The 16,747-nt window shown below is 39.9% G+C and overlaps 1 protein-coding gene across 3 annotated transcripts in view; it reads left to right on the plus strand.

The window, feature by feature from the left end:
* AFAP1 (actin filament associated protein 1) overlaps positions 1 to 16,747 on the plus strand; it is a 116,913-nt gene that overhangs the window by 56,913 nt on the left and 43,253 nt on the right. For all 3 annotated transcript variants that reach the window (XM_087737333.1, XM_087737335.1, XM_087737334.1), the window contains exons 3-4: positions 758 to 855; positions 13,252 to 13,360. In XM_087737333.1, coding sequence (XP_087593459.1) covers positions 758 to 855; positions 13,252 to 13,360 — 207 coding nt within the window. The remainder of the gene's footprint in view (positions 1 to 757; positions 856 to 13,251; positions 13,361 to 16,747) is intronic.

A 16,747-nucleotide genomic window follows, 5' to 3' on the forward strand; every position in this document is an offset into this window, starting at 1 on the left:
GGTGTCGTAGCATCCTGCGTCTCCCAGGACTTGTGCAGAGTCGCACCACAGCTCCATGATCAGAGATGGTGGTGGCAGCAGGGAGCCCAGGGTACGAGTTCTGTGGGCTTGGCTAAATAGCTGTCACCACTGCGGCAGGGGAGGGAGAGAGGCAGGGTCTCCTCTTCTGCCCTCTTCCCCACTCTTTTGGCATGAAAGATGGTTTAGGACTCATTTCTGCATGATGGCCTTGCCCATCCAAAATGTGCCATGGGAACATGCTCATCTCCACTGGTAAAAGGCAGCCAGCCACATACTGCCCACAGGCTGACCATGTTTTATGTACTGTATGGTGCTACTGAGACATTCATGAGTGTGGTATCTACCCCCATAAGTGGTATGGGGGTAGATACATACATATCTGTATGGTAGGCACCTGGCAAGGTGTCTGAATTGTAGCTGTTTAAGTAGTTCAGTTCCAGATGCATAGGCAGTTCAGAATGATTTCCTGAAAATTTTTTCTATGATGTCTGGTATTTGTTGATCCAAATAGCATATATGTCATTATCATATAGAGTAAGTATGTGTGTGTTCTGCTTGATTAAATTCCTGAATTCCCAGCATTCTTCCAGTCCTGCCTCAGTAACTGTGGTAGTCTGTGAGCAGCACTGCGTGCCAGATTTCAGTGTGTGACAGTGAGACGTGGTGTCCACATGTGGAAAAAATGTCCCATTTGCATCCGCTGAAGTGTTAAGCAATGTGTGCTGCTCTTCCACAGGTTTTGAAATAAAAGAACATGTACAGAAGCAAGAAGTTGCCAACAGTTTGCCTGCGCCTCCTCAAATGCCTCTGCCAGAAATACCTCAGCAGTGGCTGGTGAGTGTTAATTTAAATATATAAACATATATAAGAGAGAATATATTTGTGATAAGCACTAACAGAAATGGTTACAAAAGGAAGGAGCCTGCAGGTCCAGGGAAATGATTATTCCTCCCAGCTCTGCTCTGGTTGAGGGAATTGGGTTCAACTTGCAGAACAGAAGGCAGAAAATTCCCTATGGTGAAATAAGGCCGGGAACAGGTCAACTGCAAAGGCTGTGGAACTGCAATCTTTGGTGATTTTCAAAATTCAAGTGGCAAAAGCCTGAGCAACTTGATCTTAATTTCGAAGGTTGACCTGCCTTGTGTTGGAGGTTGGCCTGGCCAAGCCGACAGGTCCCCGCCAGTTTCTTACAATTTTAACGATCAGCTTTCCCTGGAGCAAGCCTTATGAGAAGACTCCCTCTTGGTAGCTGAAAAATGAAAGTACAGAGTTTTGAAATGAAGGAAGAATACTTTCTTTTTTTATAAAGTCTTTAGTGCCCTTCTATGCTGAGTCTCTGGGTAGGAAATTCCCTGCAGAACAAGTAGAAGTGTATGTTCTTGGAGATGTTTATAGCAAGGGTACTGATTGAGATCTGTAATTCAATTTCTCCAGTTGGGAGCAGCTGTCTTGTTACAGAATAAACTACAAACAAGTTTTAATGCTCCTCTGTTACTCACCTTACAGTAGATTTGAAGGAAATGTTTTCAACATTTTTTTAGAGAAGTGTAAGGAAATCATGGTGTAGCCTGTTAAAAAGTGAACACAGTCTTAGCCCTAATACTGATAAACTATCCATCATTTTATTCATTTGTGGAAAATTTTGTGCATGGTGATAAGGGCAGTCTGTGGAGACCCGTATTCACTGGCTGAAGCAGGGAATACAGATGCAGCTTATGGGGGCAGAACAACTGGACGACTGACGTTCTGCTTCATTTTAGTGTGTTACTCTGTTATCACATTTATGCCCAGTTCTAAGAGATATATAAGCCAGTAGAATCTTATGAACATAAGAACTAATTTATCAGATCAAACTCTTGGCCAGCCTTTCATAATAACCTTTATTTGATGGTGAATGATGCTATGTACTGCAGAACAAAGTAAAAAAAGCCAACAAACACATATTATGTAGAATACCTTAATCATAGGTTCTCCCTAAGCGCTGCTGGCTTTTGATTTGTGACCTGAACAAGATTTTTTTTCTTTTTTTCAATTTTAATTCTACCTAATGTAATGAGATATGCTGAAATCATTATAGGAAGAGAATGTTTATGCTAGAAACATTCATATCCAGAGTTGGTACATATACCATAGCAAAATTCAACTAAAAGGGATGCTATAAAATAATTATGCATAGATTTGAATGGATGCAAAAGTGGTCTTATTAATATGCAGTGAAACCTAGAGAATCCATTTCATGGTTAACAGTGCCTGAAAATGATTATTTTTCTTTTATTCAAGATGCATATAGCATAAATTACAAGGGATGGGGTTGATGAGAGGCAGAAAGATTATGCAAAATGCATATGCCTTTGAAATGCAGACTTCAGGTGCTAGCTTCATAAACTGAAGCCAATTGAGATCCTTGTTCTTTCATATTTATGTAGGCTCAGTTTAATAAATTGGCTCTGAAGATTGAAGTTGTTTTTCTAAAGACAACTGACCTACTTTTCCTTTCTCCTATACTAATGTGTAAATTCCCTTAAAGTTGGTACAGCTGCAGCAAGTGAAATGGTGTGAAGTATGAATTAGGTCCAGGAGGTCAACGCTGTTTTTTGCGGTAGTTCAGTTTGGATTTTGGAGTAACAAAAATATTTCTCTGAGATACAGTGGGAATTACCATGGAATTTGACACAGGGCTGGCTGGTCTGGAGCACGGTCTTCCCATGTTGAGCCTGGCAAAGTGGAGTTTGAACATGGCCCTCCCCACTGACCTGCCCGTAATGCTGTGGATGCTTTCATCTCGGTGAAGTCACAAAGCTGAGCTGATTTTTCCTAGTGGTGGAAGCTGATTTTTGCCAATTTTTCTGCAATTCTGTTGCTGCTGTCAGGCAGTGGTGGTTTTCACCTCCCTTTCTGGTGTTGGTGCCACTTTGAGATCAGCCAGGAAATGTCCCAGGCCTCTTGTTGTCCTGCATTATCCAAAGACGGGTTATGAGTTGTGCTATTTTAAGACAGTAGCACATCGTAATTTGTGAAAAAGATGACAGGCTGCTGCTGTCCTGCAAAAGACCAGGTGGAGTCAGAAGGAAAGGACAAAACCATCAGCTTTTTGACCTTTGAACATCAGGGCAAGCTCAAACGCCAGTCTGACTGTTTAAAGATTTCTCCTGAAGTCATGTTGAACTAACGGAATTGATCATTAGCTGCTTTTTGGAAACCTTTCTCTATTAGATGCCTCTTTGTTAGCCCCTCATTATTATTAGATATGATCAGAGACTGTCATATTATCTTTCTTTTTACACCAGGCTGGGCATCAGTGGCTAAGATCTAATTTTCCCTTCCATTAATGCTCCTGCATGATGATTTTCAACCTACACTGAATCAATGGACTCCTAAAAATTTGTAGCTGATGGCAATCTCTATAAAAACTGTACATAACTACATTGCTCAATGACACAAATACTGAGCTACTTTTCCTAGCCACTTTTCATAGACCATGCTTTCATAAATGAGTGGAGGAAATCCCTTGGGCCCGCCAAAGGCCAGGAAATTCTGCTCAAGGTTGCCCTTCCTCACATGACAAGTTGGAAGTCGTGTTGTATGGCACCTCTTTTTGTCAGCCATTCAGGACAGAAACTTTTTCCACTGGCTGAATAACATCTAGTGGTGGTCTCAGCCTCCAGTGGAAGCGCGGTGTGCTGCTGGAACACAGGAATTTACTGGAAGTGGGAATCAATAACTTTAAATAAACTATGCACTGTTTTAAAATCTATGTTTTGAGCACATCAGTTATTGAGCATGATGGAAATTAAAGTTTCATTTACACCACTGTTTCTTTTTATGGCACTCAAGGGATTCTGCATTCAAAAATGTTTAGTCTGAACTGATGTTTAAGCTTTTACTTATTTAAAGATGTGTGGGTGGGAAGGAATTCAATACTCCTTAAAGTAGTGCCAGGAGCCAGAATCATGTGTGGGCAGGTGCTGTGCAAGGTTTCCTTTGTAAATCTGTAAATAGACCTGCATATTTGCTCAGGCCAAATCTTGTATCAGTTTTGTTATTCATCAGCCCATGAATAAAGAGCATAAAATGAATTTTATTTAGAGACATGCTGTTAATAGTTTAAATGAAGTCTTCAGTTATTAGAACACATTAAAGCCCAGAGAGTTTTCCTGGGCTCAGTGGGCTTTGGACCAGGTCTTAAAATCGAGGGACAAAGTCGGACCTTGCATATACTGGAATGAAGCGAATCACTAAGGACACAGTCTCTTAGTAATTCTCTTTTTCTGTATACATTCCTTTGCCTACATCTGGTCTAGCAGACTTCTGTCAGGCTTAGAAAGCACAAATCCTCGCTTGCTTTAGCCTGTGTATACAGCTCCTTCAGATGGCCAGCAAAGTAAAAGCTGCAGATAAAGGATGTGAGCTTAAGGGCAACTCAGAGTCCTCCTGCAGAACTGAAACACCACTTGCCTGGGTGCAGTAATATGTGCTTGCTAGCATTAATACAGTGCCAGCAGCTGGTGGAGCTTTGCCTGGGTCAGCAGCAGAGGAGGAGATCACCGTGTCTGAAAGAGTCTTACTGGTATGCTCCTTCTGGGTCTGCTTACTGCGAGGGCTCGTGTCTTTTAGCCTGCTCTCTGTCTCTCCATCAGCAGCTGCTTTTATATCTCCCTGTGCTTGACAGGCAAGACACAATGCTGGATGATGTGTTTGGAGGGATGGATAACAGAGGCAATGCTCTCTGTGTACCTCACAGTGCTGCTGGTGGTTTAACACCTGGGATCCCATCATTGCACTATCACCAAGTTGCCTTGAAGTACATTTTCCACTGAGGCGATAGAATAAGATCCAGGGTGTCCTGCTGCTCAGATGCGCCTGAGGATTACTGGCATAAATTATCCACAGCATGACAGTGACAGAATACTTCTGGCCTCCAAGCATTTGGTTGTCATATTACATCTGACAGTCGGTGATTTCAGCGCACTGTGCAGTCCAACAAAATCAAATACAAACAGCACAGCTATTTTGCATGATTTTCACAGTAAAATTGAGTATATGTTTTATTTTTCTTGGAATATTGACAACTTCATAATTATTTAACCGCAACAAGTGTCCAGCAAGATGCCAGAACCCCTGTAGGTATAAATCAAAAGGATAGGTCATCTTCCGCCAACCCTTTCCTGCAACGTACACACAGTCACTCTGTAGGAGTGTTTCATATAAATGGGTTTCCTATTGTGGAGAAGCAATTTGACAGCCTCCCTTTATCTGGCTGCCTGTCAGGTATAGTCTCAGATATTTATTAGAAAACGCTGAAAGGAGACAGTGACCTTGGAGAAGAAAAAAATCATCCTGAAATCAAAAGGATTTTTGAGATGATACATCATCAATTATATTAATCATTCTTTGAACAACAACCAAAAAAGTGCCAGTCTTAAAGGGTCTTCTAAAATGTGCAGTGAGACTAGTGCCATAACAAAAGCAAGGGGCTCATATGCCAGGGGGGTACCTATGAATCCTTGTTTCATTTTGCTTTTTCTTCCAACACTGAAAAGCAGTTGTTATTCTCTGTTCTTCTTAAAAGATAATCTTAAGATAGTATTAGCCTTGGAGTTTTTCTCCTTGCAGAAAATTTTTTAAAAGCAACAAAAGTAAATTGAACAAAAATCCAATTGTTTCATTCAGAGCTGGCTAATAGCTTCAGTTTGAACAGGTCTCAACAAGTTCTTCCATAATGACGGAACAACTAAAGGGGCCCTTTTGATTATTCAGTGCAGTCACTCTTACTGCAGGCAATTATAAAATATTAACCCTTTCAGAAACCTACCAAAACCTATTCACTAGCATTTAGGTTTCTTTAAGCCACTATTTCAATTTGAAGGCTGTTCCACCATCCCAGTGTTCATTGCCAGCCTTTGTCTTTGTGTTTAAGTAGCTTTTTTCCTCACCTTGGTACCTGTGCCTCAGACATCTTTTGAAATCACAATCATATTCCTCTCAGGCTTCATTTCACTCCATTGTGTGTAAGAAAGGCTCTATGAGTTTCATTTTGAGCTACAGTTTAACTCTATTGAACCATATCAGTATTTCTCCTATGCACCTGCTGTAGGCTCATGTTCTACTTTGATGACAAGTGACCAGAACAGCAGAGTCTTCTGAACATGATGTGGTTGGTTGTGGAGTACTTTCAGTCATCATATATTATTGCATAAAGATTAAGGACAAAGAAGTGTTTGCAGCCCATTTTTTGTTGGTTGTGTCTTGCAGGACACTGTAGTTGCCATTCCCGTTTCCCCTGGGTGGGGTTGGTGCCTTATTATTGATTATTTATTTCACATTTGCAAATGATATCACAGAAAAGTTTTAAAGTAATTTCCTTTTCAGTTCACTTGTATTATACACTAACAACAATGCACATCACTGTATTTCAAAGCTTTCTTCATTTCTAATCTGCCAGAATGAGCTGGAAATTTGCTTTTAAACTGGATGAGCTCAGTTCAGGAATAGAATAGGATTGAACTGCTTTACCAGAGTCTTTCTATGATCATTGGGAAGCTGTATGCCCTCTTTTCTGTCCTTACTAGATGCAGATGGACTTTGACCTCCACAGACAAAAGCTATTAAATTACTAACATAACAGGTTTGATAGGATGTTGTCCCACCATTTTTCATAATGTGCTCCCTCACGTTTTTGTTTTCTTTTTTCTGTGCTATAACTGTCCATAAAACATCCTCCTTGTGCTGATAGTTAGGAACCAGCCTATTTACTTTTCTAAACACGCTCATTAATATGCTGTGCACAAACACGTGGGAAAGGAATTAGGCCAGTAGGTACCAAAAGTCTTTCCTTGTTTTTGTTTGATGCAGTGCTCAGGCCCTTAGAAAATATTGTTCTGGTAGAAATGGTATCGCCCACACTTTTCTCGCTGTATTGACTTGTCTTGTCTGCACTATGTCGTGTACCTGGATGAGCTTATTAACTCCTGGAATAGGAAGGTGATTTTGTCTTTGCTGGGGAATACAGACACTTCTTTGAGCACAGTTACAATAACCACCTCTGACTGAGGGCCCCATGCTGCTTAAAATTCAGATTCATCTTTCTCATGTAATATGCATGAAGGTGTTCCCCAGCATTAATTAAAGCCCATTTCTCCTCTTGGTACACCCAGGCCCTTTGCTTGATATGAGTCAACTCTTTTGTTTTGTCTGAGTGATGCTTCCAACTGGCTGTGTAATAATCTTTTATTATAAAATCTGAGTGATACAGAAATATTGTGGGTTTGTTTATGGCTCATTCTTTTTCACTTTTTAATTAGTTTCCTTAGATCTTCTGTTACTTCCATAGAGTCTGAAGTTTATTTCCACTCCTGTCTTCCATAGAGTTTGGGTATAGCTCCTTCCAGCTGTCTGCTTTCAGTGGTGTATTCTGTGCTCCAGTCTTTTCAGTTTTATTTAATATCTCAAATGTTAATTAAATACAATGGCAAGAACTGAGACTTAAGCTTATGCCTGGGTTCTGCCACAGGCTGACGTTGCCATCAGAGAGATGCAACAACCAACTGGGTTCTCTGCTCAATACATGTACTGCGTTGGTTTCTTACAGTTTCCATTTGGTCCTCTTCATTGCCATCTTTACCTCCCTGTTGCCTAGGTAAAGGGGTTATTGTGTTATCTAAGCAGAGTTGAGATGTGCTGTATTTTGTGAAATGGTAACTCAGTTCCTGCTGAGGTTCCTGTGTAAATGCTCTCCAGACAATCTTCAGATCAAACTGTGGAGCCGTAGTGCACCCTGATTCATTCTTTAAATGTGAGCAAGTCTGTTCAAATCCCTTTCCCATCACCAGGCTGTGCTTTCTGAGGCTGTGATCTGTTTGTAGTCACTATACTCAACACGCTAAGCACTTTTCCAGAGATAACTTTAATTAAGCATTCACCCCTGAGTCAGCAGGCACACTCAGGCTGCGTCAGATGTGCCTCTGCTCCCTGGAGAACAGCGTGCAAAGCGTGTACCTTCTTTTGTTCTTAGTCTTAAAGCTGCTCAAGTCACTGTTCAGGATCACCCTAAGGAAAAGCCTCACTTGTGCTTATACTCATCCTCCTCCTGGTAGTCACTTCTCTTAGCATTTCTTCCTTACTCTCATCTGTTCAGCACTGCAGTAGGAGATGGCGGGTTACCAGTTCAGCTCTTTACAAAGAGCTGAATCCTACAGGATTGCTGGTGGTTGCTGGGCTTCCCATCATGTCTGACTCCAGCTGTTGATTTCTTGGGCAATTCCTTTTTTTTTTTTTCCTGGTAGCGCTGGTGTGCCAGAGGTGTGTGCTGTAATTGCTTGGGTAGACTCAGCGGTGGCTGGGTGGGACTGCGCCAAGAGCCTGTCCTGCAGCAGTGTTACCCACCTTGTGGTGGGACTGACAGGGTTACTCTGTTCCAAAAGGCTGAGTTTGGTGTCTGGCTGATTTGCTGTCTTTTGTCAGATGTGCTCAGAAGCTGAAAAGAGAAGTTGTTAGACTTCTTTCACATTATTTGGCTCCCAGTTTTGTAGGGTCCAGCTGACAAGCTGAGAAATTTATAACTTTGGAATACAGAGCTGAGGTCAAATGAAGAATTCTTCTCAGCTTCTGCTTGTCTACGCTCAGGCTAATATTTCACTCCTGCACAGTATGGTCTTAACATCCCATATAGTCAGCGCTTTTGTCCTGAATAAATCCAATATCCATGCAGGTCCTCAATAGCTGGCAGTAAATGGTGGTTTCTTTTTAGTGCCTTAGTGATTTCCAGTTTGTCTAAAGGCTTTCAGACCAGTGTGTGGCAAGTACTGGTGCCCAATTTCCAGCCTTTACAGTGGTACGATGAAGCCTGGTTGAAATGTACAGTCAGTACTTTTGCTGATTATATTGGTACTCTGTTGATTCATCTTGCTTTCTGGACATCCCGTTTTTTTTTTACATGTGGGGAGGGCGATCATAACAGTGTGAGCACTCTCCCCCCCTCCAGGCTGAGGATGCGGTGGGGTTGTACAGAGGTCAGGTCTAAGCTTGCCCCAAAGCAAATGGCATGTGCATGTGTCAAGGTTTCTTCTTGACAGCCTACATTTGCCTCCTGGCTTCTCAATAGCTTTATTATGCATCACCAATGTGTGACCACTTTTCCAGTCTCATGTTGCTGCTTTCAGTGCTGAGAGGTTACGTAGCAGCTGGCTCCAGAGTCCGACTGGATCCGAATTGGTGGTTGATCTAATAACACACGTGTGAGCATGGCCCTTGAATTGCTGGCAGCCTTTGCCTGCAGCACGACTGTACTGACAGTCTCTGCTAAAGTCACTGCTTTGCACTGGAAATCTCCACATCCTAAATCATCGCACAAAGGGAGGTGTTTCTTTCTGTTTCCTACATAGTGTAAGTCTTCAGTGGGGTGTAAAGTGATTTTATATCCTCAGGCCCCTATACGATGACATTTATTTTCCTCTGTCTTTCATACTGCTTTCCACACTATATACTTCCATATTGTCAGCAGATATCAGCTGGACTATCCCTAAAAGAAAAAGTTACTGCCTATCTTGGTAGGTACCCTTGGACAGAAGGGGGAAATAAAGTACTTTATCTCCTAGGACAAAGAAAGAAAGAGTTTATTTGTGGTCCGTGGAACACAGAGGGGCAGGTGGAGGGGAAGAGCATAATACACCATAAAATTAATATTTCCACTAAGTCTGTTTCATAGTGTCCAATAGAATAATGACTTTTACTATCCAGGTAAATATTGCTCATTATTTGGAGATACTCGTTTCTTTCTCGCAACAATCCTTCCTGTAAACTGGAGTTGGGCATCCCGTGCACAATCCAGTCTTTCAGAGATCTCAATTCTGCAGTGTAATTATCACCCCGTCGGCTTCTTCATTTCAAATGAAGCATCTGTCATTCGGTCTCAGACCCAGCGCCTGACAAATACCTTTGTCAGTATTGTTTCAGTATTACTGGTATTATTCTGGGCAACAATATCTCACTCATCTTTGTTCCTTTTCCTCCAAAGAGATAAAAATAAAGGTATTTTTTTTTCTAACTCACTTCTTATTCCTGTGATTGAGCAAGGTTATTTGTCTTGAAAGGCAGCTTTCTCTAGTTTTCTTTCCTGTGGCCTGTCATAAAAAAAAAAAATAAAAGCAGGAATTTGTGCTAATACCTCCTTTGCAGGTTGCCAGGTCTTTCCTCCTGATACCACTCAAACTACACATGTTCTAGGGTTTTTTGAGATTTAATCCTTTAATAGAATATGTAAATAGTTTTGTGGGGCTTGTGGCCTTTTTATTTTTCAGGTAAACTAATGAGAAGTTATTGAATCAAGAATTATTTCCGTTCATAATTCATAACTTCATCAAAAGTCTTCCACTAAAAAATCGCCAAGTTGAAAGAATTAAACAATACAACTAGCAATAGTAAAAAAATTAAAGCACTGTAAATATTAGTAAGTAATATCAGAATGTTCAGATGTACTTTTTACATGTCTTGATGCTCAAACTCTTACATATTCCATAGCTCCCAAAAGGTGTAGCTGTTTATGGTACAGATTTGAGTGAGGTATTTTTATTTTGTATTTAATCAGTTGTATTGTCTTTCAATATTGAAGCATCCTTGTTTTAATGAGGAAGTATTTAATGTTGGATGTTTCTGTTTCTCCTAATATTTTTTTTTAAATCTTTTTTATAATTGTTTTCAACTTTGTTATGGCAAGCACTGCAAAATGCATTTCAGAAAGGAGGGCCTGGTTAATTCAGCAATGGATTCCATCTGTGTTGACGTTGGCTGCACAGCCCAGTCCACCCCAGCTGTATGAAGTAACTGGTGCTCCAGCAGGGTCGAATTCAGACAAGCACCATTTGTGTTTCATTTCCTTTTCTCTTTCTTTCTGAGTAACATTTTGTCTAAAAACAAGGATTTCCCCCCCCAATCTTTATTGGAAGCTCTTACTTGTTTCTGGATGAAAGATAGCTTTGAAGGCTTGGTGCTGTGTCAAGTCAAAATTGGAATGGCTCTCAAGATGGGTATTTCCTGGGTGAATTAGGTTTAATAATGATAGGAATTTCATATATCGTATATACACCTGACGGGGAAAATAGTTTAAGGCTAGACCAAGATATTAATATATCTGTCTTATGAAAGCGGTGGTATGAATCTACACTGCCTCAGGAACAAACCTTGACCCCGACTCACTTGAGCAAGGCTCTGCCCACCTGCGTGAAGGGAGAAAATACACACTCTTCGGAGGCAGTTCTCCCTATTGTGTCTAACAGTTGAGGCCACACAGAGCTGATGTGTGCAGGTGTAGGGCAGAATTCATAATGTGCTGTCAATTTTCCAATATTAACGAACATGTAATATTTTTTCATGTCCCTTATGCCTGTTGCGCAGCAGCAGCTAACCTGGAAAGACTAATTTATTTTGTGATTATGTGCAGATTTGCAATTTGGGTTTTTTTCAGCAGAATCACAGGGAGACTATGCTAAAAGTAATTTTTTTTTCATTATTTTGCTTCTTTGACGGATAATTTCTCTAGTAAAACTGGTCTGTGAGGAAAACTCATTTGGTTCACATTGTAGATAACGGTAATTGCCATCTCTTATCTGTAATTGAGTGTGACATACGAAGTTGACTGTATCATTTGATATAGAAGTAATATTAGTGTAAATCTCAATCTGACCAAGAATTTCTGTGTTGAGTGAAAAATCAGTTCATCGTTCATGAGGAATTTTCTGATTTTACTCACACTGGATGAGCTGAAGAGCAATTTTATTTGCTAGCTCCTTGCCTTCCTGCACATTGGGAATACGCAAGCACTTACCTGCAAGGTGGAATAACCTACTTGATATGAATTTAACTACAGAGCACACCAAGGGTGGGACTCATCTTGCTGATGTTGTTAAGAATTAGGTGTCCGGCGTAGATGTGTAATCAATAATATGAGGCTTGGAGATGTCTAGCTCTGAAATCTGCAAAGATTAATCCAAGCCCGAAAGCTCCCACAGAAGTAATTTCATTACAGCTAATGCCACGTTATTCAAGCTCAGCTTCTTCCCAGGTAACTTTAGGTGTATAACAAAAGAGGAGTCTGGTCGCTGTGGCTTCATTTAAATTATGTGGAAGAAGGCTCTATGCCTCTACTAGAGTGTTCAGCCCATTGAATTGCACTCCAGAAGTGTCTGTATCTGACCATGAGCAAAGCTCACCCTGACTAGCTTCTTACTTTGGTATCTCTGTTCATTCCCTGAGTTTAGACTGGATCAGTCCAATGCAGATAAACACCATTACATCTCTTTCATTACATGAAAAAAGAGAAAGATGTATTGAAAAAAATTAACTGCAGAAATGAGACTCTGCTTACAAGGTATATTTTTGTAATCATACAATAAACCACTGGTGTTGGAAAAAGACTTCAGTATTTTCTCCAATATGAAAATATGGAACTAAAAACCTGTGGCAACTATGAATGAATTTATAAAATACGGGTGTCTTGGTACTTGTTAAGGAAATAGAACAGTAAAGTCATATGGAAGAAGTCATAGAGTACTAAATTTACTTTGTTACTGTATCAACATACCGGCAGTCGGTCAGTTTTAAATTTAAAACAGGTTTATATTTAGAAAAGAAGCACTTTATAATTTGACCTGGTATTTGAAATATTTGTTTTATCATATAATAGTTTCTTGATGTTCCAAACTTTTCCTCGGTTGTAGCTCAGTTTTCACTATGTAGAAAGAACATTTTAAAAATTAATGTCTATATTAAGAATTGATTTGCCATTGAAAAACAAAATACATCATGAAAATATTATCTAAATTATCTGTCCCATATCTCTGCCAGCCCAGGCTATTCAGCTTATCTAAACTGTCCAACCAAACTGTTGTTTGCTGCTGTAGTACGAATTGTTTTAGATGTAAAATACTAATAAATCAGCCTTAACACTGTAAAATGGTTTATGCACAGAAATCTCTTTCCTACCTAGACCCTTTAAGTTTCTAGTTCTTAAACAGAGAACTATATCCTTTCAACATTTTTACCACTTAATGCTTTTGTAGAAAGAACTTCTTTTAATGCAGTTGTTACCTTGATTTTGCCATTCTTAACAATGGCAAGTAAGATCGTACTGTGTTTATATCCCCAAAGGAGTCAGATGGAGTACATGCAAGAAGGTTCTGCTTCCTTATAATTTGATAGATGTCCACTTTTTCTTTCTTTTTTTTTTCTTTTTTTTAGCCACCAGATAATGGGCCTCCACCATTACCAACATCTTCCCTTCCTGAAGGCTATTACGAAGAGGCAGTGCCACTTAGTCCTGGAAAGGCTCCCGAGTACATCACTTCCAGTGAGTAATATATATCCAGACCAGCTTCTGAGCAATTGGTAATTCCAGTGTCCTTCAGCTTTTTTAGTATTCGACACCTACATCTCTATTAGTGCTGTGGTGACATGTCGTAAACGTGACTTTGACCATTTGGGGCCGGTTCTGGTTATCCTCACTGGCCATGCATTGGTTTGGTTTGCAGAACTGTTTTGGTGTGCACAAACCAGGCTTCTGTTAGAGGAAACTAAACCTGGAGCTCAAGTTAGGTGCGCTTAAACATGTTTCAGCTGCTATCGGAGATGGAGGGTCCAAACCAGCCACTGATCTTTTGGACAGCTTTGAACCACGGGCATGGTGGGGGCATTGGACCAGGAGTTGAGAGTCAAGTATCGTCCAGAGTAAACCCCTCTAAACTGGTGATACTGTAAAGGTAGAGGTCTCAGAAACTGGTGCTGATCTGCAGATCTACTGGTATGCCTCTATTGCACTGAATTACTTGCTAAAGTAGACAAACAGAAAGAAAAAAGAATTACTGAAAAGGTGTGATTTGCAGCATTTCTGATGACACACTGTGGATAGGGATAAATCACTCATACTGGCTCCCACATGCCGTGTTTGACAGTATTTTTATGACTACTCGTTTAGTGCAAAAGGCAGAGGGCTGCCTCCTAACTGACAACCAGAATGTCCTTCTGCAACACACAAATGCTCTTTCTCACGTCCAAATACTTATTCAAAGACCTATGTACTTAAGTGGAGCTACGCTGAGAGCACGTTGATGAACCGATGCAATGACTGCTGTGAGCATTTACACAGGGTCAGTCAACAGGACATTAGGTACCAAAAACTTACAAAGATTTCCCTTTTTGCTGCTTTTTTATTGGCTGGGGTAATTTATTGCTTGTGTATGGCTGATTTATCACTGATTGTTATTTTCTATGGCCCAAAGATTAAAGGCATATCTTCCCCTATTTTATAGCCATTTTTATTACTTGAACCAGAACAAATGAATAAAATGATATCTCTGTTCATAAAACACATGCATAGGAGTCACCTTAGAATATTAATAATTCACCTGAACACTGCACAAACTGAGGTTGTCTTAATTTACCTAAGAAATTCAAGGTAAGAGTGAGTTTCATGTACTGTAAAGCAAATGAAGAAACATACAGTCTTAACAGAGCAGCAAAATTACTCCTCTCGTCATTTCCTCCCTTGAAATGCTGCAGGGTGGTCCTGCTACACCCTGTAATCCAGTGAACCGCTGATTTGTGTTTTGTGATTAAACAAGAGCCATGCTCAGGCAGAAAAATATTAATAGAACAAATATTAATAGCACTGCTAAAGGATCGCCTAGGGAAAAAAAGACAAAATATGAAACTGATTTCTTATTGTACTTAACCATCCAAATCCATAAAAATATTTAGGATATCAGCCTTAAAAGTTCATTAATAATTCTGTAATTTAAATATATATATCCAGACATTTAAATCTCTGTTAGTGTTATTTACATATCACTTGCTGTGATTTTGTTGTATTTTCTTATGTCCTGAACTCCTTATCATCTCTTTCAATTTGTGTTAAAAGTATTCCACTCTTCATCGGTAATAAAGTTGCTTTTAAATTCAATATGCCATTAGTAATATATCTCCACTCAAACAAAACTTCCACTAAATCCAGTGTGTGTGGTAATTAAAATAAGCTACCAAAGCAGTGTATTAATCAAAGAAGTAACCTTAGCTGTTCAGACTGTTGAGGTGGAGAAGACCGTAACAAAGAAGTGCTAAAAGTATAAGAAGTGCAAGAATAAACTGTTAAACAGCTGTTGGGATAGATATCATTATCTTAAGTAAATATTCCTATGGAATATTTTTGTAATATCATTAATAGCAAAGAGGTTTACAGACTGCATGTCCTACCTATAAGGGTGAACAGCAGCAGAAGAAAATTGCAGAATATAGATCATGAAAATGAAGTATCCATAACTTCCCCAAGTCCCTGTAATGTGTTTGTAAATGAACATTTGCATGTAGGTGAAAACAAGACTGTATATGCCTTGTCTGGTGACTCTCTCTCTTTATTAAAAGCTACTGGTCTATACAGTATGCCTACATTATTACAGACTAATCTTTGGAATACACTATTACAAATAACGTGAAAGTCCACTGTGATTTTCACCCCCTAACAGTGGAAAATTTTGATGACGGTAAGTGTTAAAAGCCAATGTCAAAAGAAGCTAGAATAATCAGAAAATGCAAAAAACCGGTAGATCAGCAGCATTGGAACATGTTGTATCAGTGGATCTCAGTCTCTGAGACTTTAGTAGACTTAGTAAAATAACTTTGTTTTAGAGAGACATTTTTCACTTTTTCTACACATTTTGTATTTCTCTCCTTTCTCTCGCCCCCTTCGCCACTCCAAGACCCAAAGGGTGTGTTGACTTGAACTTATACACAAGAAGTTTTCAGATCTTACCTATAGTTTACTGTCAAGCCTGTTTCATTACCCATTGTGATGAAACAATATGAAACAACAAGATTTAGTCACTAGTAGCCTTTCTACAACTTACCTTTACACAGTTTGCTTCCACAATTTAGCATTTTTAATAGGAAGTTTACTGCTTCCCAAATTCATTTCACAGTGAATGTTAGTTGGAAGTAATACTGCTTCAAAACCCTTTGAAATTATATGTACATGCTGGATTTCTCTGCGTAACTTTCTGAATGTTTGCTAAAGCTGTTACATATGGGTAGTAGGCTGCCTATGCTATTTATGTTAAAATAGTCACTTTACAATGTGAACAGAAGCTAGTTTGTGTCCAGAGCCTGAAAGCCTTGTTTTGGTCATAATACATCAGTTTGGAGAAACAAAGAATAGAAGCAGGATGTGACACAGAGCAGCAAAGGTTTTGGCCCAAATGGTATGAGTACTCCAGGGTGGTCGTCCTTCTTGGTGTGAGTCACACCACAAACTCTTCTTCTGGCCAAGAGTCCCACAACCCAAGGGGAAGAGAAACATGGGGAGTAGTTAATGGGCAGGATATGGCAAGAGGTCCCCAGAGATCCCATTAGACTGTGTGAGGATGGGAGTCCAGAAATGTCAGCCTCAGAAGCTCCTGTTGGCTTTCATCCTCCTATAACAAAGATTTGGGTGAACCTGTAACTGCTGTGCCAGAGTCCCTCTGCTGATCATACAGCTTATTGCTAACATGAAGTCTGCACTTGGACTGCTTGTGAGCCACATAGGAAGTACCTGTAGGATATTTAATGTGCAGAATTTCAATTTCTACTTTGAAGTCTCAATCAGCACTTCCTACCATTAATTTAATTAATCACCTGAGGCTTTTACCACTTGCTTGTATGGAGCTGCCCCAAACCAAAAACTCCATAGCAGAATTGACCAGAAGAT

The sequence above is a fragment of the Nipponia nippon genome, unplaced genomic scaffold (genome assembly GCF_047370975.1).
Source record: "Nipponia nippon isolate SJK-2023a ecotype South Korea unplaced genomic scaffold, ASM4737097v1 scaffold_6, whole genome shotgun sequence".
Lineage (NCBI taxonomy): Eukaryota > Metazoa > Chordata > Aves > Pelecaniformes > Threskiornithidae > Nipponia > Nipponia nippon.